General features: G+C 40.3%; 1 protein-coding gene across 4 annotated transcripts in view; it reads right to left on the bottom strand.

Moving 5' to 3' along the window:
- Positions 1 to 585: 585 nt before the first annotated feature.
- The window catches only part of HTR1F (5-hydroxytryptamine receptor 1F), a 109,125-nt gene continuing 84,355 nt past the window's right edge, over positions 586 to 25,355 (bottom strand). For 2 of the 4 annotated variants that reach the window (XM_070403503.1, XM_070403502.1), the window contains exons 2-3: positions 9,284 to 9,411; positions 586 to 2,032 (exon numbers count right to left, since the gene is read on the bottom strand). In XM_070403503.1, the coding sequence (XP_070259604.1) occupies positions 891 to 2,009 (1,119 nt within the window). In that variant the 5' untranslated portion in view covers positions 2,010 to 2,032; positions 9,284 to 9,411 and the 3' untranslated portion in view covers positions 586 to 890. Of the gene's footprint in view, positions 2,033 to 9,206; positions 9,412 to 25,355 lie in introns of all 4 variants that reach the window. The other 2 variants (XM_070403504.1, XM_070403506.1) reach the window with 2 other exon arrangements.

Raw genomic sequence — 25,355 nt, 5'->3', positions numbered from 1 at the left:
ATACAGAGACATTCTCTATCTCTGACTTCTCCATTTCCTCCAGTCATACTAAGAGTCTTGATAACTCCTTCCCTCCCATCCTATTGCCCATGATAAGATGGAAAGGGAACAAGAGTGGCCAGGTAGGAGAAAGATGTGCTTTGTGGTGAATTATATATTTTTAATAAAATAATTGAATTATATAATAAAACAGTAGGATTCTATAGACAGTATGAAAGGAGGTATGCTGTTAATTGAACACTCTTCTGTAATTTTTGTAAGATATAAATCTGGAAAACTACTGTTATTAATATATATATATATGTGTGTGTGTGTGTGTATATATATATATGTGTGTGTGTGTGTGTGTGTGTATATATATATATATATTTCCAGTTAGCTTTTTAGGAATACTGCATAGGCAAAATACTGCTTATAAAGAATAAATTATTTTCTAATTTTAAGTACTCTAAAATGATGGTCAAAAGTAATATCTTTATATCAATAAATTTAATATTCCTGTTGCTATTAAAATATAAACTAGTCTTATCATTTTAGCAGTTTTAATTTATTTCCTTCTAAAAGTTTAAATGCTTTATCATTTTTTTTTTTTTATATATACTTTATTGATTTTCCACAGAGAGGAAGGGAGAGAGATAGAGAGCCAGAAACATCGATGAGAGAGAAACATCGATCAGCTGCCTCCCGCACACCCCCCACTGGGGATGTGCCCGCAACCCAGGTACATGCCCTTGACCGAAATCGAACCCGGGACCCCTCAGTCCGCAGGCCGACGCTCTATCCACTGAGCCAAACCGGCCCCGGCAAATGCTTTATCATTTAGCATTCACTTAGTTACTTCACCTTAAAAAAAAATAATCACAACCTTTTAATAATAAATCTTTTTTAAACTAACATCGACATCGTACAAGTTTTTGGAATGCTTTCTTGAAATCTTCATTAAAGATTGTATAAATCAGTGGATTTATAAGAGAGTTGAGATATCCAAGCCATGTCAAAAAATTTGACATTTCTTCAGAAATTTTACATTTTTCACAGACATTAACAACCAATTCTTTTACAAAAAAAGGAAGCCAACATATGACAAATGCACCCAAAATTAATCCCAGGGTAGTGGCTGCTTTGCGTTCTCTTGTTCCTGAGATCTTTTGCCTTCTCCAAGATTTCTCATGCTTGAATTCAGACCTGGGACTCTTCATTGTGCTATGAATTTTATCAAAGTCTGTTGATGGATCAGATAAAGACTTTTCTAGCATGTAGGTTGTGGAGACCAGTCTGGTGCTTTTCTCACCACTCTCCAAAAGAACTTGACCATTAAGCTCCTCCTTGACAATCCTACTGGCTTGCCTCTTGTGGTATAACGTCTTTGCTGCTTTATATATTTTGTAGTAGAGGATCAAAATCAATGTCAATGGGATGTAGAAAGCTCCAAATGTTGAGTAAATAGTGGAAACAATGTGGTCGTGTTTGATGATGCATTCATCGTCTCTACTAGTTCCTTGGTGCCTCCAGAACAGAGGAGGCATAGAGATAAAAACAGATATGATCCAAACTACTGTAATCATAATGCCAGCATTCTTGGGAGTCCTTTTTCTGGCATACTCGACAGCATCTGTGATTGCCCGATACCGATCCAAAGCTATAGCAGAGAGGTGCAAGATGGAGCACGTGCAGCATGTAATGTCAACGCTTAGCCAAATGTCACAGACCACTTGCCCCATAATCCAGCTCTCTTTCACAATGTACACGATGCTGAAAGGCATCACCAGGACGGCTACAAGAAAATCTGTAACTGCCAGGGAGCAAATTAAATAGTTGGCTGGGTGGTGCAGCTTCCGGGTCACAATAATTGCAGCGATCACAAGAGAGTTGATGGTGGTGGTCATCAGCGCCAGCCCAGAGAGAGTGAGGGACACCAGAATCTTGGATGGCATTCTGTCTAATAGTTCTTCTGAGGTCAAATTTTGATCAGATGAGTTTAAGAAATCCATTTCTTTGTTTGAGAACATTAATAAAGCTGAAAAATAGATATCTGTAACAAAGGAGGGGGAAAACAGTTCAGAGAAAGCTTTAAATATTTTTCTCTTCCTTTCAGAATAAATTTGTAAAAAGTATATGTGTATGTTTTTCCAGAACATTCTATAGATTAAAAAAATGAATTGAGATTACTCATTTTCTTTTTTATTAAATTTAATTTAAGAAACCAATGAGAATAGTAACAAATAACTTTCAAAACATTTCTTTAAATATCCCTCAAATAAAATCATTTTTATGAGTAAACTAAACTATTATTCAGTAAAATCTCTACCATTATAGAATTGCATTAAAAACTATATTAATCCTAGCTATGATTTTCTCTGTTTGTGCCAGAAAAAGTTTAAAAGCACATATCATTAATATTCATTTGTGCATTACAAAAGAAAATATTATTTTTTAAAGGCAGTATTTAAAATCATAAATAATCTTGTACTTAATTCAAAGTTACATTGAGGACATTATTATTGGGTTTATGAAAACCAAAGGAAAATTTAATGCACTTTATGTCATAATATAAAGGTTATAAAAAGAAAAAATAAATAAAAATAAAATATTTTTAGTATCTCTCTAAAATTCCATGATTATTTTATGAAATTAGTAAAACATCAGAGTGTTTAGTAGTCTTTGTGGTTAGAAGTAGTTAATTTAGTTTAAAATGAAATAATATTAGATACAGTTAAATAACCGAACAACATTGCCCATTATTACAGTAACACATCTGACCAAATAACCCACCTACTAAGATGAATGTGACAGTAAGGAGAGCTCAGCATGGCACACATTTTCTGAAATGGAAATTATTTTTTTCTACAGATCACAATTATAATGACCATGTAACCTTACTTTTGAAAGAAGACCATCTAAACTGGCTTATGTTTTTTGATGCAGTACATGATATTATTTAATTACAAGTTAAATAAGAGCAATAAGAATGTAATCAAATAAAAATAATTATTTTTATAATAATTTTTTGCATCTATCATTCTCTCTTTCTTGAATAATTCTTTATCAGCTGCCTATATCTTAGGAAGAGAAGAAAGAACATGAAAATCTGAAACCTTATTCTTACTTATAACTCATAATAATTTTACCTCCATATTCCTTAAATAGTTTTTTACTTTAAATGGTTATGTTTCATTTGTTGGAACTAATAGAACAATAATTTAAAATACTTGATATTTTTATATCAAGTACTTCCTTTGAAGTGTGTGTTTATTATAAAACACTGGCATGCAGCATATTTAATATTCTGCTTGTATTTGGTTTACCAGCATTAAATTTAATTTTTATTTTTTCATATTTATTTAAGGCAGGTTCTGATAACTTCTAAGCAAATTGAGGGGCAGAAGAAATTTGAACACCTATTACCTGGAAAATGAGTATTTCTGCGGTGTGTAATTGAAAAGGAGTTGTATATCTACATTATAATTTATGTCAACACTTAGCTGTTTTTAAAGGGTAAGACAACTCCAGATGAAGAATGGAGGCTAAAGTTTCCTTTGTAATTCTAAACCAATTGTTCTGGATTTTAGTTTGTGTCAGAATCACCAGGGGGGCTTGGTAAAACACAGATGGCTTGGTCCCAGTCTCTGGAGTTTGAGATTTAGTAAATCTGGGGCAGGGAGCCCAGATTTGCATTTCTAACAGGAGCCCAGGTGATGCTGATGGTGCTGGTCCTGGGAGTCAGGTGGGTGGTGGGTAATCAATATGGTTGTTCCTCAGCTGTTTGTTAATCCTTTCACTGCTGTAGCATTTATGAGTTTCTCTCATTGACAGCAGCTGTGACATTTCTACTGTACAACTTTCTCAGCGTCTCTCTCACATTCCTAACTTACTTCTTGGAATGTCTCAAATAAACGATCTTACTCCTACTTTTCTTCTGATAGTTCCCTATTTTTTTTTAGGTCTTGGGCAGCTCTTGGACCTCCTGCTCTAGGCATTTTAACTCCCTTCTCCCTGCGTCATTTCCACTCTTTTCAGCCTGTAGGGGAGTTATGCCATATGACCCTATTTCCTAAAACAATATTGGATCTCAGGTCCTGAGGCATAATGGTGTGCTTATCAGCATCATCAGAACCGTCATGAAAATCCTTGATATATGCTTTCAGTATCAGTGGACCTCACAGTCTTTAGCTGTCTTCCCTAGAAACATCTCTGGGGTGGGTGTGAGGGGTCAATGGTCAGTGGTGAAATGCTTACTCCAAAGCCATTTCGGCATCTTGGAAACATGGTAGATTAATTAATTTCTACCTTCCTTCCAATTTTACCCCATTATCCCATAATAAAATTTGCACTATGTATTCAATAAAAGGGCTAAATATTTTCTTAACTGGTTAATTCTTTTGCAAGATTATTTAGTATTATGAGAATTCATTTAAAAGTGCTGATATTTCCCATGTTATAAGTTTTATAAATAACTTTCCACTTTAATTTGCCTGATAATTTTGGCACACAAGCCTCTTCAAGAGATAATCTTCAAATTACATTTTGAACAGAATATTAAAAAAAGAAACTGAAAATAGTTCTGTGTGTTTCCATAATAAAAAATAATTCTGTAGGAAAATGGACCAGCTTATAAAAAGAAAGTAAATTATTTAATAATTCAACTTATATCTCTAAGCATCACACTGTAGCATTCAAATTAAGTTTAATAAAATGGTATTTAGTACTAAGGAAAAAATGTGTCACATAAATTGTTACAGTTTATAAGAAATCTTTTCTTTATTAAATTTGGAAAAATTAATCTGACAGTGTATTTATAGAAAACAGAGAAAATGGGAAAACAAATGCAGCCAGTTGCAGTTGGGTTTCTTTACCTTTTTGTCTTATTTTTCTTGCCACTTCCAATTAGAATTTCAATAAATAATGTACCATTATTGATTCAAACACAGCCTGTAATTAGATTCGTTCATATTTCCTTATATCTGAAGTTCCCACTGTGAGTCCTCATGGTGCTAGGGACCACCTCTGGGTTACTGAACATAAGCAATGTCACTCAAGTTTCCCCTACTCTTAAAACATAGATTGTATTCTGTGTTTTGAATGTCTTTTTTGGGTAAGAGTCAGGATTACTCTTTAAGTGGAGCCTGTAGTCCCATTGACTATATGTAGCCTCTTTGATAATAAGACAGAGATAAAAACTTCCCAGGATTTACTCAGCATGAATATTTGCCAATTTATTGAACATGATACGTTTCATTCCTCTACTTACATACATTAAAAAAATCTAATGTTAATTTATATTCAGTTGTCTGTTTATCTTAATGTACAATTATATTGTTCCTGTTCATTTTAAACTATACACTCCTAGTTTAACTTACTTTAGATTATAAAGACCTGGAGGGGTTCATACACACATAGTTTTATTAATAACATGAAAGTAACATTCAATTCTCTCAAGAACTCATGAGAACCTACAAAGTTGGCTGCTCCAATTAGAATAACAATAATACTTGTCTTTTCTGAGTTTCTACTTCTCCAGGGAATGTTAACTGCTTTACATGTATTAGCCCACTTAATTGTCAGTGCTAATCTAAAAGATAGGTACAGTTATTCTCTCCCCTTCCATAGGCAAGAAAAATGAAATATAGAGGTTTAATTAATGTTTCTACAATAACAATATAACTGGCTTGTGGAAAAAACCATTTTACTGTCTGTGAGAGAGTTGTTACTTTGCTTAATAACTCTTCTAGTATTGAGGTGGATAAAGTAATTTCTTTTCTGTAAAATATTGTTACAAATGGAGGCAAGTATCCAATAGAATGAACTGTTTATTTCTTTCTGGGAATGTTTAAGATAATGACCAGGATTAAATGTGTATATTGATGTTCAAATTATAATGGTAGGAATGTGTTCATAGAGTTTTCAAACATCTTTTATTACTTTTTCAATTCTGAGACATTCCAATGTCCTTATTATACTTCTACTAGAGGCCCGGCGCACAAAAGTTTGTGCACTCGGGGGGGAGGAGGGGTCCTTCAGCCCGGCCTGTGCCCTATCGCAGTCTGGGACCTCTCGGGAGATAACGACCTGCTGGCTTAGGCCCGCTCCTGGGTGGCAGAGGGCAGGCCCAATCCCTAGGTGCAGCCCCTGGTCGGGCTTAGGGCAGGGCTAATTGGGGAGTTGGGGCGCCGCCCCCCTGTCATGCACAGAGCAGGGCGGATCTGGAGGTTGTGATGCCACCCTCAGTCATGCTCAGGGTAGGGCCAACTGGGGGGTTGGGGCACCGCCACCTGTCACACTCAAGGCAGGGTCGATGGGGAGGTTGCGGCGCCACCTCCTCTCACGCACAGAGCAGGGCTGATCAGGGGGTTGGGGAGCTCCCCCCTGTCACTCACAGAGTAGGGCCAATAGGGGAGTTGGGGCACCGCCCCCTGTCACACACAGAGCAGGGCGGATCAGGGGGCTGGGGCGCCGCACCCTGTCACACTCAGGGCAGGGCCGATGGGGACGTTATGGCTCTACCCCATCACACTCAGAGCAGGGCCCGTGGGGTGGGGGGTTGGGGCGCCGCACCCTGTCACACACAGAACAGGGCCGATCAGGGGGTTGGAGCTCCGCACCCTGTCACACACAGAGCCGCAGGGCTATCAGGGGGTTGGGGAGCTCCCCCCTATCAGGCACAGAGCAGGGCGGATAGGGAGGTTGTGGCCTCGCCCCCTGTCACACACAGAGCAGGGCGGACCAGGGGGTTGGGGCACCGCCCTCTATCACCCACAGAGCAGGGCCGATCAGGGGGTTGGGGTGCTGCCACTGTCACACTCAGGGCAGGGCCGATGGGGAGGTTATGGCTCTACCCCGTCACACACAGAGCAGGGCCTGTGGGGGCGGTTTGGGGCACCGCACCTTGTCACACACAGAGCAGGGCTGATCAGGGGGTTGGGGCGCTGCACCCTGTCACACACAGAGCTGCAGGGCGATCAGGAGGTTGGGGAGCTCCCCCCTATCAGGCACAGAGCAGGGCTGATCAGGGGGTTGGGGCGCCTTCCCCTGTCACGAACAGAGCAGAGCGGATAGGGAGGTTGTGGTCCCGCCTCCTATCACACACAGAGCCACAGGGCGATCAGGGGTTTGGTCGCTGCCCCCTGTCACGCTGATCCCGGTGCCGGGAGGCATATTACCCTTTTACTATATAGGATAGAGGCTTGGTGCATGGGTGGGGGCCGGCTGGTTTGCCCTGAAGGGTGTCCTTGATCAGGGTGGGGGTCCCGCTTGGGTGCCTGGCCAGCCTGGATGAGGGGATGATGGCTGTTTGCATGTGGTCACACCCCCTTCAGGGTGGGGGTCCCCACTGGGGTGCCTGGCCAGTCTGGGTGAGGGGCTGAGGGCCGTTTTCAGGCTGGCAGGTGACTGAGGCTCCCAACCTCTCCTTTTTTTCTTTTTCTTTTTTTATTCTGGGCCAGCTTTAGCTCTGAGGCTTGGCTCCAGCTCTGAGGCCTCGGCTGCTGAAAGCAGGTATCTGGTTTGTTTGGGTTCTATAATCGAAACACTGTTTCAACTCCAGCTCTGAGATCCCAGCTGGCTGAAAGCAGGTTTCTGGGGTTTTGTTTAGCTTCTATATTTGTAACAATGTTTCAAACTGCAAGCTCAGAGGCCGGCAAGGCAGGCGGGGAATGTTGGCTTCCTCCATCACGGAAGCAAGCAAGCCTCATGTTTGCTTCAAGCTGCCTGGCTGCCGGCCGCCATCTTGGTTGGCAGTTAATTTGCATATCGCCCTGATTAGCCAATGGGAAGGGTAGCGGAGGTACGGCTAATTACCATGTTTCTCTTTTATTAGATAGGATGCTCCCATTTACTTAAGAACTATTTATTAAGTGCTATTTATATGCTGATTAATTTTCTAGTTGTAAAAAAACAGAAGCAAACAAAAGCAAACCCCACCAAACAGGCAAACAAACCTATTCAGGAACAAAACTTTGAAATAATACCTTGTACTTGTCTTTAAGATACTAGCGTGTATATGAAAGAAGTTAAACACATACTTATAGTATAGTCAAAATGCAATAAGGGTATTAGAGAGTATGTATAAAGCGTCTTAGAAATACTGGTGAGGAAGAATTAATCATACTGTGGTTAGACAGTGAAAGCTGTTCTAGTAGAGGATAAAGTATGAGCAAAAGCAGAGGCATAAAGGCAGGAGGTGTTAGACACATGAAGTAAGTAGTCCGATGTGGGTCCTGCAAAGGCACAGCAGCACCAAGGTTGGAAGTAAGGAGTGAAAATTACCTAGGAAGACAGTGAAGGTCCTGGCATGATAAGAACACTGGGTTTTCTTTTCTAGGCTATAAGAAGTTTTCAAAATGTTTAAGAAGGTATGTGAAAGGATAGAAAATGTGTTTCGGCAGAGTGTGTTTTGCAAGTACAGTGATACAGCTTGAAGAGAGTTGTGCCACTGCTTTAGGGAGGAAGCTTAAGCAAAAAGATTATAGAGAACTGTTAAGGGTGTAGCTGAAATGAGAACCTGAGAAGGTCATTGGAATAAAATTGACCTAGGTTTTGTTATCCTCCAACAGTGCTCTAAAATTAGGGATTTATTCCCAGAGAAAAAGATAATTGAATTAATTCTGGATAGGATCAGGAATCGGGATGCAGACTGGGGCCAAGGGAAGATGTTGGTGATGATGCTGAGTCAATGGTAGTTTCAGAAAGGGGCAGATCAGAGAGGGAAATTTAATGAGAAAACATGCCAGGTTTGGGTAAATGGAGGTCTTGATGAGGTAAGGAGCAGGTGTAATGCAGGCTCAGGTAATATGCAAGGATGAAAAAAAGAAAGAGGTTGCAGTTACATTCAGAGTCTGAGATTGCAGAGTTTCAAATTTAAGAAGTGATTTGAGGGCTGGGGCGTGAAAATGTTAAGAAATACTTGAACTCCTTCAGTCCAGTGAAGATGTGCTTACAGAGAGCAATGTGGGTCTTCACAAGGCTTTGCAGCACTTTTGAAGTCAAAGGAGCGTTGCTCACATTTTCCATGTATATGAATAGATTTTCTTTACCTACTTCATTATCACTGCCTTTTGTATCTAATCTTTAAGTCTCCTGAACTCTAGGTTTTTATGTACCCTACTCAGATTTGTCAACTCAACTGCCTTTTTGGCTTTAGATACCCATTCCTTCTTGTCACATATTGCTTCAATTCTGCCTACAGATGTCTGATCAAGTTTCATTCTCACCTGTAGGATTATCATTCCCCTGGATTGTCTACTGGCTGCAATAATTCCCATTTCTCTCATATTCAAAATGCATTCACCTGGTCTCCTGGCTGCCCAAGACTCGTTCAATCATGGCAAAGTCTCAGAGCCCATAAGCTTGTGTTTTGCATAAGGTCAATAAGCAGATGAGGCTTTTTGAGGCTGCAGTGCCTCTTGATTCAGAGACCTGTGAACAAAAAAAACACAACAAGTTATCTGTTCCCTAGTTCCTAACATATAATGATCAGTCAGGGACAGGATAATTGTACTAGACTTCTCCTTTCAAAAAGATTAGGAAAATAGAGGCACATAGTAGCCACTCATCTGAAATTCACCCAGACAAATATCAGAGAGCTCTACTAGGAGGGTCAGAATGCATCTTCAAATAGGCCCACTTCTGCTCCCTAATTTAGTTGTCTAACCCAGTGGTCGGCAAACTCATTAGTCAACAGAGCCAAATACCAACAGTACAACAATTGAAATTTCTTTTGAGAGCCAAATTTTTTAAACTTAAACTATATAGGTAGGTACATTGTTATTAACTTAATTAGGGTACTCCTAAGGCTTAGGAAGAGCCACACTCAAGGGGCCAAAGAGCCGCATGTGGCTTGTGAGCCACAGTTTGCCGACCATGGGTCTAACCCACTCTACTCTGTGGCTCTTGAAGCCTCTCTCTGGGCTGTTGACTCAGCTCGCAGAGAGGTCCCGTCTTTTCTGTGAGAAGTAGTCTACATTTACAGCTAAGTAGACACCTCAGCCTGCATTCTGCCTATAAAAATCTTTTATTTTGAACTGTCTCTTTCCCCTTTGATCCAAGTCAGTATAATTCTCTTAAAAACTTTGTATTTCCCTTTGTAAATCTCATTGGAAGCCATGGTATGTCCCAAAATATCACATGCATAATTTTTCAAGACAGACTTCTGTCTATTATGCAAAGAATATTAGGGCTATGGGGCTGTATGATTAAGAATCTTAGAAGCGACTCCAAAATGGTGGCAGAGAAAATGGAAACTACACTGACACTCTCCCAGGACCAAACTGGAAATACAATTAAAATACAGAAAAACCACCCTGAATAATCAACTGAAGACTAGCTGGAGAGAACCCTGATAACTGAGGACAGAAAGTAGAGACCACACAGAGACTGGTAGGAAGTGCAGATGCACGAAAGGACTGGCTGAGTTCCCACAGACAGCAGCTGAAGTTCTGGAGGAATATCTCAGCTGTGGGGAGTTCCCATTGAGAATTTTAGTGTCTAAAGCTCAGGCTTGATTCCCCAGCCCAGAGCACAAGAACTAAGAAAGGTGCCCACATAAAATCTGGTTGAGAAAAGCAACGGGATTGCTGTCTGCCAGGGACAGACAGCTTGAAATGCAGGAACCCTCTTAAAGGGCTAATGCACAAAATTTCATGTGCAGCCACACACCGTGGGTTCCAGCTGAGAGAGGGCTGAGTGGACTGGAGCTGTGTGAACAGGACCCAGGCTTGGCGGCTCTGGGATTGGAGTTTGGAGAGCTGATACCCCGGTTTCCTGTGCTAAGCCATTCCCTCACACTGCAGAGGACATCTTTTTCCAGTGAACCTTTGGTATCCAAGCAGTTTTGCCTGGGGGAAAGCAGTTGCCCTACCTTGTTGGAGGACCTCTCAACCCCACCCTGTGGTCAATAACCTGAGGCTAATCAAAACTGAATGTCAATGGGACTGCAGGCAGAGGTGGGTATCAGGAGGTTTTGAGTCTTTGATCTAATCCTGGTCCTGGGCTAGAAAAAGCAGTCCCTGGTACAGATCTTGGGGAGAGCCACAAGCTGTGGATTGCTGATAGCTCCAAGCAGGCTACTCTGGACCAGTCACAAACAACGTCTGACTTTGTTCTGCACTAGAGATTGGGACTTGTAGAGGATCTATGTAATACACAGACTCAACCCCAAACACACAACCAAAATGGGGAGACAAAAAAACAAACCCCAATGAAAGCACAAGAGAATTCTCCAGAAGAGCCAAATGAAATGGAGATAAGAAATTTACCAGACATAAAGTCAGAATAATGATGGCAAAGATGCTCAACAATTTGAGAAAAGATATAGTAACTGAAGAATGACATAGCACTAATATAGAACACAGTGGAAGGGACACACAACAGATTAGGGGAAGCGAGGATTGGATCAATGAATTAGAAGACAGGGTGGAAAAAAATCACTCAATCTGAGAACCAAAAAGAAAAATCAATTAATCAACGAGAGTACATGGCATTAGCACAAGAACAGGCAAATAGATCAATGGAACAGAGCAGAAACTCATAAAATGACTCAACCCATTATGCTCAATTAATATTTGACAAAGGAGGAAAGAACATACAATGGAGTCAAGACAGTCTCTTCAATGAATGGTGTTGAGAAAATTGGACAAATAGATGCAAAAAAAAAAAAAAAAAATGAAACTAGACCACCAACTTACACCAGATACAAGAATAAACTCAAAATGAACAAAGGACTTAAATGTAAGTTGGGAAACCATAAAAATCCCAGAAGAAACAAACCATAGGCAGTAGAATCTCAGACATCTCTTGTAACAATATGTTTATGGATACATCTCCTAGGGCAAAACAACAACAAACAAACACACACACACACACACACACACACACAAAACAAACACAAAAAACCTAAGGTGAAAATAAACAAATAGAATCACATCAAAATAAGAAGCTTCAGCACAGCAAAGAAACCATCAACAAAATGAAAAGGGATCTCACTGTATGGGAGAACATATTTGGCAATGACACATCTGATAAAGGGTTAATATCCAAAATATATAAGGACCCTCTATGTAACAAAAGAAAGACAAACAATTCAATTAAAATATGGGCAAAGGACCTAAATATTCACTTCTTCAAAGTAGACATACAGATGGCCAAGAGACATATGAAAAAGTGCTCAAAGTCACTGATCATCAGAGAGAGGCAAATTGAAAAAACAATGTGGTATCACCGCACACCTGTCAAACTGGCTACCATCAACAAATCAACAAACAACAAGTGCTGGGGAGAATGTGGAGAAAAGGGAACTCCAGTGCACTGCTGGTGGGAATGCAGACTGGGCAGCCGTTATGGAAAACAGTCTGGAGTTTCCTCAAAAAATTAAATATAGAACTTCCATTTGACCCAGTGATCCCACTTCTCGAATTATATCCTAAGAAACCTGAAACACCAATCAGAAAGAATGTATCAATTCCTATGAACATAGCAACACAGTTTACAGTATCTAAGATCTGGAAACAGCCCAAGGGCCCATCAGCAGATGAGTGGATGAAAAAGCTGTGGTACAATTCCACCATGGAATACAATGCATCAGTAAAAAAAGAGAAAGATCTCTTACTCTTTGAGACAGCATAGAGGAACCTGGAGAGTATTATGCTAAGTAAAATAAGTCTGTCAGAGAAAGACAAGTATCACATGATCTCACTCAGATGTGGAATTTAAGTAACAAAATAAACTGATGAACAAAATATATCCAGAGACATAGAAGCATAGAACAGACTACTGAATCTCAGAGGGAAGGCAGCAGTGGGTGGGTGGGTGGGTGGGAAGAGATCCACGAAAGAACTTGTATACATAGATCCATAACTCATGTACACAGACAATAGGGTGATGAAGGCCTGGGGCGGGGGATGGGTGCAGGCCAGGAATGATCAATGGGGGGGAAAGGGGACATATATAATACTTTCAACATGAAATATTTAAAAAAAAGAATCTTAGAAGCCCTTTTGTGTATCTGAGAGGTTCTACTAGGCACTTTCTTAAACTTTTTTGAAGTCCTAATATACAAATTTACTGCCATGCTCTTTTTAAAAAATTCTCAAGGATATATATATATATATATATTTATATAACATCAATCAATTTGCCTTCCATATGCCCCCTGACTGGGATGGAGCCTGTACCCCAGGTATGTGCCCTGACTGGGAATTGAACTATCAACCTTTTGGTTTACGGGATCCTCTTTGCCAGATTCACAAGTTCATCAAACATATTTTATCTTTTGGATTATGGGAGACAACTCTCTTACAAATTGTTTTCTTACCACAAAACATAGGTTGCCTTCTTTCTAGTCTCCAAGATTGTTTCTTCACTTTCTTGCCAGACACTACTAAAAGTTTGTTTACTAATAGTCTCCTCATTATTTTTTTAGTCTCTCCAGGCTACCTGGTCTTAAAGCCAATGACATGTGTATTGATGCAGAGTTGACCAGGATGGGTTGTGCTGGATTATTTGCTGTCAGTTTGGCATCACTAGGGGAAAACTGCAGTACATACAATGAGCACTGTGAAACTAGCACCTGCTATGGAAAAGGAAGCAAACACACACACACACACACACACACACACACACACACTCAGTATTCTGTCCTATTTCCTTTGACTGTGGCTGAAACTTCAAGACAGAGGAAGCTGAGTGCATGGTCAGAGGAGGAGACGGGGACATGGAGAAATGGGGTTGTGAAGGCAGTCAGAACTGAGGTTTATTCCTGAGAGTGAGGCTTCAGCTTACTAGAAGACTATCAAGCACTATGCATGAAACCTACAAATGCTAGAGTTGAATAGAACTTCAGTTGAAGCCTAGTCTTCCCCATTTACTAGTGTGGTCTAGGAAAGTCATTTCCACTTTCAAAGACTCATTATCTGTAAAGGGAAAATAAAGAATCAAGCCTTATAAGATGTTGTTGAAGATTAAAAATAAATCCCTTAGGTACCTGGCAACCTAATAAGCTTGCTATTTATATTTGTCATCTGTGGTATGGAGCTAGCAACTTCTGTCTTCAGGATTTATTAAAAAAATTATAGTACCATAGGTCTATCAGGGTAAAAAGTATTACTTTAATTTTTCCTCAGTCAACATTTTATAGTACCATCATTGTCTAATACCAAGTTTTCTAATTCCTCTTTAAGAACCTGGTGGTGGGAGGAAACACATACAATTACCATAAATGAGGACATACATATATTCTCTCAATATTTGAATTAAAATGGAAAACAGGTAATATGTTAGCAGGCTATACATGGAAATTTTGAAAGAACATTTTCATGATCTTTCCTTCTTTGCCTAACATTCCTTCTCTTTGAGTATTTAGTAAGACAAATAGGTCACTCTGTGGTGACACTGGATACAATCTATAATAATAAAAGCATAATATTCTAATTAGACCAGACAGCTGAACAAACTTCTGGACATCCTTCCGGACAACCTTCTGGACGAAGCCAGGGCTCTGAGGGCCAGGGCAAGCTGTGACTGGGAGGGCGGAGCCCCTTGCATGATTTTCATGCATCGGGCCTCTAGTAATGAAATAATGTCTTATGTAAGTGATTATCACCAGGAACTAGATTAAAAATCTGAAAATTCTGTACCCTTATGGAAAATTACTGAAAAAGTGAGATTTGGCTATATACTAGAAGTGAAAATTATTTTTCAAAATTTCTTGCTAAGGGATGGAAAAAGATATTGCATGAAAATGGAAGCAAACAAAAATAGCTGGGGTAGCACTACTTGTATCAGACAAAATAGACTTTAAAACAAAGGCTATAACAAGAGACAAAGAAGGATACACTTCTGGGTATTTTTCCAAAAAAACCAACCACAAAACACTAATTTGAAAAGACACATGTATTCATATGTTCATTGCAGCATTATTTACAATAGCCAAGATATAGAAGCAACCTAAATGTCCATCAATAGATGAATGGATAAAGAAGAAATGGTTCATATATAAAATGGAATATTAGTCATAAAAATGAATGAAATTTTGCCATCTGCAACAACATGGATAGATCTAGAGAATATTATGCTAAGTGAAATAAGTCAGACAAAGAAAGACAATATCATAGGATTTCTCTTATATGTGGAATTTAAAAATAAAAAATGAACAAACACAACAGAAACAAATTCATGGAAACAGAGAACATTTTTTAAAATATATTTTATTGATTTTTTACAGAGCGGAAGAGAGAGGGATAGAGAGTTAGAAACATCGATGCGAGAGAAAAATTGATCATCCCCTACTGGGGATGTGCCCGCAACCAAGATACATGCCCTTGACTGGAATCAAACCCAGGACCCTTCAGTCCGCAGGCTGACACTCTATCCACTGTGCCAAACCGGTCAGGGCAACATTTTGATCATTGCCATATATGAGGGGGTTTGGAAGGATGGGGCAAAAAAAGGGAAGAGATTAAGAAGTACAAAGTGGTAGTTCCAAATAGTCATTGGGATGTAAATTATAGCAAGGAAGAATAGTCAATAATATTGTAATAACTATGTATGGTGTCATATTTATCAGTATGATCATTTTGTAGGTCATATAAATGTCTAATCACTATGTTGTACATTGGAACCTAATATAATATTGTATGTCAACTGTAATTGAAAAATAAAAATTTTAAATTATTTCTAAAGTTAGTAGTAACAATATGATAAATAGCTTAATTATGCATTTTCTTAATCTAGAATAAAATATTAGATTAGACAGTCTATCTCAAAATTTGAGCCAAGTTTACATAAACATAAAATAAAAACATCATTGCAAATTATTTGAAAAAATATATTACATGTTTGGGATGTGTTAAAATTCAATGAAAGTTATTATTGTGAAGTTAAAAGATTTAATTTTAGTGATATCATTTTATTTAACAATTTCAATTTTCTTGATGCATAATAACTAGTTAACCAAGCTAAGATGGCAAGGTTTAAACAATTTCAAGTACAACAATCTCTCCTTTCTTTTTATTCTCTCTGTCTGTCTTTTTTTTTTTAAACCAGAACTTGAAAGGCATTAGAATGCTACTTATATTTTATGCAAATGTACTAATGGAATTAAATGTATTTCACTTGAACATGATGTATACTCTTCTATTTTATTCTACTTTCTTTTGTAAGTATGTTAAAATGAAGCATTTTTCTTCCTCTTCTTTCAACTTAAATCCACTTTCTCTTTTTTGACCCACTTGACTTAAGCTTTATAAAGTATATATTTACATCTGGTAGATTTAGGAAGTACCAAGTGATGAAGTGTGTATCATAAATCAAACAAATTATTAATATTGACATTTATTTAGTGCCATAGGATTGGTAGAGTTAATATTCAAAGCAGAAATCTAGCAAATAGTGTGAGTGCTTAATAACTGTCAGATCAAATTGGGTAGTTGATTTGTCATCTTCGACTAATGATATAGAATATTCAGCACTGAACAGAAGGCAGATGTTATATAGCCATGAGTTGGAGCTCTGCTTAAGTGCAATCTGGTCTCCCAGTCAGCTGGTTAATCAAAGCTATTAACTAATATATGAAGAAAACCTTAACTTTTAAACTTGGATAAAATAGGCAGTGCTTAACTGAGACATATTTAGCTTAAATATATACTGGTTTTATATAAATATAAGGTATTAAGTAGCCATGATTTTAAATAAAATAGATATTTTCTATTTTAATTTTATTTGGTTGGCTTTACTTAATGCTGTAGCACATATCTTTGTCTCTGTTTTACACAGTAAATTATCATAGAATGCCAAGATATAAATTAAAGTGAAGAAGATGATTAAGATAACAACACCTTGAGATTCAAACCCAAAATGATTATGAAAAATCTGTCTATATTTGAATGTTCAGAAAGGAGAACACCTCTTCATGTACTTTGACTTAACATTGTTTTTCCATCTGAGAATATTGAAATTCCTACCAAGAAGTTTTTTTCTTCTCCAAGATATTTGGTTTAACTTAAAACATAAAAGGAATTGCCTAGAACAGGGGTGGGCAAGCCGTGGCACACGTGCCAAACATAGCACAGCAGTAACTTTTGCTGGCACTCGAAACCCTCTCTTATAATCTTCCATTTACAATACTTTTCTTAATATAGACTTTTTTATTTTTAAGATAAATTCAGTGTAGGTGCATCTTAGATAAATAAATAATTTTACATAACAAGTTATCTTAAAGACCATAGACATGGATTGACCAGAGAGGGGCAGAGCAATTTCTATGCCTCTGCCTTAACTCTCCCTGCCTTCTTAGATCTGACCAGTGTTTTGGTTTCATCCACATACGCTTGTGAATCTTTGTTCTCAGTGATGAAGTTTGTTAAGTCTCATAATAGGAGTAGCCTGACGGATATGTTCGTGCATATCTCTGAAGGTCACGAAATATAAACCTGATGTAAAATCTCTGTCATCAGTGATGCAGCAGCAAAAGTCCCACTGATAATATCAAACGGAGTCATAAAGTTTTCTGTCGGACTATCAGTGTACATGTATACATTAAAAAATAAATATATTTTTCATCATCATATACTGTGTTTTTGTTGCTCGAATGAATTTCATTATTTCTTCAAGGTTCTTCACATACGTACACCTCAAGAGATATCAAGTAGGTGTAACATGTTCTCAAAAGACTAGGGTTGACACGCAGAAGAATTCTGAATCAGAGATTTTGCTGGTTTTGGCACGCACTCACAAAAAGTTTGCCCACCCATGGTCTAGAAGGTAGATCTGAATTGGAAATTTAATTTATAATTCATCCAATATTACTTGAAACCCTGTGCATCTATAAAATTGCCAAAGATTGGTGAAGACAATGCATTGAAGAATGAATGGAAGATGAATAAATGGAGAAAGTCAATGTGAAGTATTTATTTAGAGGTTTGGTTACTAATAAAAAATTTAAAATTTATAAACTTTAAAAAAGGCAAAAAAAAAAAAAAAAATAGCCCTAGCCGGTTTGGGTCAGTGGATAGAGCATTGGCCTGAAGGGTCTCGGGTTTGATTACAGGTGGCAGGCTCAATCCCCAGTAGGGGGCCTTGGGGAGGCTGCTTTTCAATGATTCTCTCTCATCATTGATGTTTCTATCTCTCCCTCTTCCTTCCTCTCTGAAATCAATAAAAATATATTTTAAAAAGGCAAAAAATAGATGAAAACTCAAAATTGAGGTCTTGGATTGAACTGTTTTTAAACACAAAAATAATTTGGTATATTTGTGCAATAAGATGCTAAGCTGTCAGATAAAGTAAAAAGTTAAATTATAAATTTAGCCATAACTTATTAATTTGTTTATTATGACTTTCCTCATTAGAATGTAATGTATATAAGAGCAGAGATTTTAATCCCTGGGCCTGGGACAAAATTTGGCTCATACAGTAAGTCAAAAAAATTATGAATGAATGAAAACCACTCCATGTTAATTGAAAGTTAAGGAAAACATGCATTCATTCACATTGCTGACATATGTTGGTACAACCCATAGAAACAATATTTGATACAATCATTTTATTTTCAATAATTTATTCTATAAATATATTTCCATGTGTGAAAAAGAAGTATGCACATCAATAAAGGTAAATAAATTATTGTATATACTAACAATAAATAAGGAATCTATATTTTTATATGACAATATTTTCAAAACGTTTTAAAGTAAAAAAGTCAAAGTGAACAAAATATGTATAGTATGTTACAATTCATGTAACATAAAGAATACCTATGTGCCCTAGTGCCCTAGCTGGTTTGGCTTAGTGGATAGAGCATCGGCCTGTGGACTGAAGGGTACCAGGTTAGATTCAGGTCAAGAGCACATACCTGAGCTGCAGGCTCAATCCCTGGCCCTGGTTGGAGAACATACGGGAGGCAACCAACTAATAGATGTGTCTCTCTCACATTCATGTTTCTCTCTTTCTTTCCCTCTCCCTTCCATTGTATCTAAAAAGTCAATGAGAAAATATCCTCTGGTGAGGATTAATAATAACAACAAAAAAAAATACTTATGAAAACATTTGCTTATTTGTACATAGAATATCTTTGGAAAGATACACAAGAAACTGTCAACTGTGGTTCTCTCCAGAGAATAGAAATGTATGGTGAGGGAGATAAGGTTTGGAAAGATACTAAAGTTTTACACACATTATGCATTTGTTACCTGTTTTTAAAAAGAAATAATAGTAAAACTAACTAACTGATCAAACAAACTTATTGAGTATATTAGTTTGTGTCAAACACTTTCTTAAGCACTTGTATGGAGTTATTTGAGACTTGGAGAAAGGAGATAAGTGAAGAACATAGATTTGTAGCTGGTGAATATGTGAACATGGATGTATTGGGGGAGGTGAAAAAAACAGGAACTTGGAGTTTTCGTGTGTCATAGACTCTTGTTTTCACTTTGGAAAGGAGACTGTGTCATCTATTGAGGGGGAGGAGGCAGGAATCATGAAAGGCAAGACGGACATTTGGCACAGTGGCTATAGAGAGAAGGAAGGGAGGTTATCAAAGGCAGAGAAAGTATTCTGTGTATTGTTTAGAGCTGTATGAGCATAAATCTTTGCTAGGTTGCATTTTTCTCTATGGAAATGCTCAGTAGTTTTTAGTATAAGAGTGGAAAATGAACATTGTTGGATTACATATCTTGTTGTGAGAGAAGCATTGGGTAGCAAGGGAGTTGAGGATATTAGTCAAAAAGTCATTAAAGTCAACTGATAAAGATACGAATTGAGAAATAACTTTAGTTTACAAATAGAGGAGGTAGTATCTTGGAAGAAGGAGTGAATTTAATTAGTTAAGTGAGGATTTCAAGACAGAGTTCTTTTTTTTTCCATATTATTATTTTATATATAACTAGAGGCACGATGCACAAAATTTGTGCAAGAGTAGGCCTTCCATCCCCGGCTGCTGGTACCGGCTTCCCTCTGGCACCTGGGACCCGGGCTTCCCTCCGCCCACCAGCAGGCACCCGGGACTTGGGCTTCCCTTGCACCCTGGCTTCATCCGGAAGGACATCTGGAAGGATGACTGGTCTAATTAGCATATTATGCTTTTATTATTATAGATTGTTGATAGTATTACAGATATATCCCATTTCCCCTCCTTTTTTCCCCCTTTCAGCTCCAACCCATACATCCAAGTCTTCACTACCCTATTGCCCATGTCCATGGGCTATGCATATCTACACTAATAAAAGAGAAACATGGTAATTGGCGTACGACCGCTACCCTTTTCATTGGCTAATCAGTGAGTATATGCAAATTAACTGTCAGCCAAGATGGTGGCTGGCAGCCAGGCAGCTGGAAGTGAACATGAGGCTTGCTTGCTGTGGACTCCAACGTTCCCCGCCTCACTAGCTGGCCTCTGAGCTACAACTCTAAGAAACGGTGTACTATGTTGCAAATAAGAAGCTAAACAAAACCCCAGAAACTGGCTTTCATTCAGCCGGGCTTTAGCAACATTGTATCGATGTTTTCAGCAGCAAGGCCTCAGAGCTAAAGCTGGCCCAGAATGAAAAAAAAAAAAAAAGAAAACAAGGAGTGGTTGGAAGCTTCAGTCACTCGCTTTCAGAAAACAGCCCTCAGCCCCTCACCCAGACTGGCCAGGCACCCCAGTGGGGACCCCCCACCCTGATCCAGGACACCCTTCAGGGCAAACCAGCCTGCCCCCACCCGTGCACCAGGCCTCTATCCTATATAGTAAAAGGGTAATATGCCTCCCAGCACCGGGATCAGCGGAGCAGCAAGGCTCCCGGCACCGGGATCAGCGTGACAGGGGGCAGCACCCAAACCCCCTGATCAGCCCTGCTCTGTGCCTGATAGGGGGGGAGCTCCCCAATCCCCCGATTGCCCTGCGGCTCTGTGTGTGACGGGGGCAGGGCCACAACCTCCCTATCCGTCCTGCTCTGTGTGTGACAGGGGAAGGCACCCCAACCCCCTGATCAGCCCTGCTCTGTGCCTGATGGGGGGAGCTCCCCAATCCCCTGATTGCCCTGCGGCTCTGTGTTTGACAGGGTGCAGCACACCAACCCCCTGATCAGCCCTGCTCTGTGTGAGACAGGGTGTGGCGCCCCAAACCGCCCCCCCCAACGGGCCCTGCTCTGTGTGTGACAGGGTAGAGCCATAACCTCCCCATTGGCCCTGCCCTGAGTGTGACAGGGTGCAGCGCCCCAAGCCCCTGATCCGCCCTGCTCTGTGTGTGAGAGGGGGCAGTGCCAACTCCCCTATCGGCCCTACTCTGTGAGTGACAGGGGGGAGCTCCTCAACCCCCTGATCGGCCCTGCTCTGTGAGTGACAGGGGCAGGGCCCCAACCCCCTGATCGGCCCTGCTCTGTGCGTGACAAGGGGTGGGGCCACAACCTCTCCATCGACCCTGCCTTGAGTGTGACAGGGGGCGGCACCCCAACTCCCCAATTGGCCCTGCTCTGAGCCTGACCAGGGGCTGCACTTAGGGATTGGGCCTGCCCTCTGCCACCCGGTACCAGGCCTAAGCCAGCAGGTCGTTATCTTCCGAGGGGTCCCAGACTGCGAGAGGGCACAGGCCAGGCTGGGGAACTCCCCTACCCCTGCCCCCCGAGTGCACAAATTTTTGTGCACCGGGCCTCTAGTAAGTATATAAGTTCTTTGGTTTATCTCTTCTCGTTCCCCCAACCCTACATCAAGGTATGTCAGTCTGTTCCATGCCTCCATGCTTTGGGTCTTATTTTGTTGGTCAATTCATTTTGTTCATTAGATTCCACAAATAAATGAGATCATGTGATATTTCTCATTCTCATTTTGGCTTATTTCACTTAGCATAATATTTTCCAGGTCCATCCATGCTGTCTCAAAGGGTAAGAGATCTCTCTTTTTTACATTTACACTATGGAATATACTCAATATAGTAATTTCCATAGTATAAAATGTCCCACAGCTTTTTTATCCATTCATCTACTGATGGACACTTGGGCTGTTTCTAAATCTTAGCTATTGTAAATAACGCTGCTATGAACATAGAGGTAAATATATTCTTTCTGGTTGGTGTTTTGGGGTTTTTAGGATATATTCTGAGAAGTGGGATCGCTGGTTAAATGGAAGTTTCCTTTTTAACTTTTTTAGGAAACTCCATACTGTTTTCCATAATGGCTGCACCAGTCAGCATTCCCACCAGCAGTGAACTAGTGTTCCCTTTTCTCTATATCCTCACCAGCACTTGTTTGTTGATTTTTTTTTTTTTTTATGATAGCCATTTTGACAGGTGTAAAGTGATATTTCATTGTGGTTTTAATTTGCATTTCTCTGATGATCAGTGACTTTGAGCATTTTTTCATGTGTCTCTTTGCCATTTGTATGTCCTCTTTGGAGAAATGTCTATTCAGGTCTTTTGCCCATTTTTTAGTTGGATTGTTGATCTTTTTGTTGAGTTGTATGAGTACTTTATATATTTTGGATATTAACCTCTAGTATACTATTATACTATTACTAGAGGCCCGGTGCACAAAAATTTGTGCACTTGGGGAGGGGGGCCCAGCCCGGCCTGTACCCTCTCGCAGTCTGGGACCCCTCAGGACATAACGACCTGTTGGCTTAGGCCTGCTCCCGGGTGGCAGAGGGCAGGCCCAATCCCTAAGTGCAGCCCCTGGTCAGGCTCAGAGCAGGGCCGATTGGGGAGTTGGGGCGCCGCCCCGTCATGCACAGAGCAGGGCAGATCGGGAGGTTGTGATGCCACCCTCAGTCATGCTCAGGGTAGGGCTGATTGGGGGGTTGGGGCACCATCCCGTCACACTCAAGGCAGGGTCGATGGGGAGGTTGTGGCGCCACCCCCTGTCACGCACAGAGCAGGGCCGATCAGGGGGGTTGGGGCTCCGTACCCTGTCACACAGAGCAGGGTTGATCAGGGGGTTGGGGAGCTCCCCCTGTCACCACAGAGCAGGGCCGATCAGGGGGTTGAGGCTCTCCCCCCTGTCACTCACAGAGTAGGGCCGATAGGGGAGCTGGGGCACCGCCCCTGTCACACACAGAGCAGGGTGGATCAGGGGGTTGGGGCACTGCACCCTGTCACACTCAGGGCAGGGCCAATGGGGAGGTTATGGCTCTACCCTGTCACACACAGAGCAGGGCTGACCAGGGGGTTGGTGCACCGCACCCTGTCAAACACAGAGCCACAGGGCAATCAGGGGATTGGGGAGCTCCCCCCTATAAGGCACAGAGCAGGGCTGATCAGGGGGTTGGGGTGCCTTCCCCTGTCACAAACAGAGCAGGGCAGATAGGGAGGTTGTGGCCCTGCCCCCTGTCACACACAGAGCCACAGGGCGATCAGGGGAATGGGGAGCTCCCCTCTATCAGGCACAGAGCAGGGCTGATCAGGGGGTTTGGGCGTTGCACCCTGTCACACTCAGGGCAGGGCCAATGGGGAGGTTATGGCTCTACCCTGTCACACACAGAGCAGGGCAGATAGGGAGGTTGTGGCCCTGCCCCCTGTCACACACAGAGCAACAGGGCAATCAGGGGACTGGGAAGCTCCCCCTATCAGGCACAGAGCAGGGCTGATCAGGGGGTTGGGGCGCCTTCCCCTGTCATGAGCAGAGCTGGGTGGATAGGGAGGTTGTTGCCCCGCCCCCTGTCACACACAGAGCCACAGGGCAATCAGGGGATTGGGGAACTCTCCCCTATCAGGCACTGAGCAGGGCGAATCAGGGGGTTTGGGCGCTGCCCCCTGTCACGCTGATCCCGGTGCCAGGAACCTCGCTGCTCCGCTGATCCCGGTGCCGGGAGGCATATTACCCTTTTACTATATAGAATAGAGACCTGGTGTATGGGTAGGGGTTGGCTGGTTTGCCCTTAAGGGTGTCCTGGATCAGGGTGGGGGTCCCCACTGGGGTGCCTGGCCAGTCTGGGTGAGGGGCTGAGGGCTGTTTTCCGGTTGGCGAGTGACTGAAGCTTCCAACCGCTCCTTGTTTTCTTTTTTTTTTTTTTCATTTTTTTTTTAGCTCTGAGGCCTTGCTGCTGAAAACATCGATACAATGTTGCGGTCTGGCTGGCTTTCAGTCTGGCTGGTTTCTGGGGTTTTGTTTAGCTTCTTATTTGCAACATAGTACATAGTTGCTTAGAGTTGCAGCTGAGAGGCCGGCAAGTTAGGCGGGGAACGTTGGAGTCCGCAGTCACTGAAGCAAACAAGCCTCCCTGCTCGCTTCAGTGCATGGCTGCTGGCCGCCATCTTGGTTGTCAGTTAATTTGCATATACTCACTGATTAGCCAATGAAAAGGGTAGCAGTCGTACGCTAATTACCATGTTTCTCTTTTATTAGTGTCGATACATTATGTTGGTTTACATTATATACACCTTACAATTATCTTTAGGGACACTGACAGCATTGCATTTTCCATTGATTCTACTTTGAATAAACTTTATATGCTCATAGACAGATCTGTATTGATATGGGAGCCCAGTTAGATTTGTCTTCCAGACTCTTATCCACTCCTACCACTGCTTACTTTGCATATATTCATATTTCTGCACATCAAAAGTATAATAGCCTTTAAAAACAAAATTGACTTTATTATATGAGGATGGTATTCTATTATGATAAATGTCTATAATATTACTCAGGAAACTAAATATATCTAAATTTTTTTTTAGACACTTGTTTCCAGAACAGCTCATTATTGAAGTAGTGATCTTTTTGCTCAAAAAGTTAAAAAAACCATAAACATGAGTATTATAAATAAAAATTAAATTAATATCATTTACCTGATTTCTATTTACATGTTATTGCTACTCAAATAGATTTAGGTTAATATTTTAATGATTTGTGCTGTAATAAGAGTTTTCAATGTCTATAAATCATGTAAATAATTCTGAGAGCAAATTCCTTTTGTGGGTTCAGCAAGCAGAATAATTAAGAGTATATGAGTTAATGCATTTGAAAGATTTTTCTAAGCCCTGTCAAAGTTGAGTTGTCTTTTATTTTATGAGTTTTAAAAAGCATGTAGAATAATTTAATTAATCAACAAATATCTATTTTAGTTCTTAGATTACTAATAAAGTATTTTTTTGTCATTTGGATTCAGTCATCAACTTAAAATTTAACTTATTTACCATTTTCTGTCAAATGTCAATTATCATAAAATGATGAAAGAAATTACAATACAAAAGATGTCCTTGTGACAGACCATTATTTTTCTATCAAAGCTGAAGTTTAACATGCAGTAGAAATAAAATACCATATTTAGCCATCAATTTTCTCTTTTGGATGGAGAAATCTCACAAAAGTGGGAAAAATAAATGTTTCATAAGTTAAATATGCAACAGTTCTGATACCTTTCTGGTTGTCCTAGTCTGTCTAAGAAAAGGAGGGCATAAT

Source organism: Myotis yumanensis, unplaced genomic scaffold (genome assembly GCF_028538775.1).
Source record: "Myotis yumanensis isolate MYYU_CA2020_CCGP unplaced genomic scaffold, mMyoYum1.0.hap1 SCAF_2, whole genome shotgun sequence".
In the NCBI taxonomy this organism is placed as follows: domain Eukaryota; kingdom Metazoa; phylum Chordata; class Mammalia; order Chiroptera; family Vespertilionidae; genus Myotis; species Myotis yumanensis.
The sequence above is the reverse complement of the archived record's forward strand: the minus strand, read 5'-3'. Positions and strand labels throughout refer to the sequence as shown.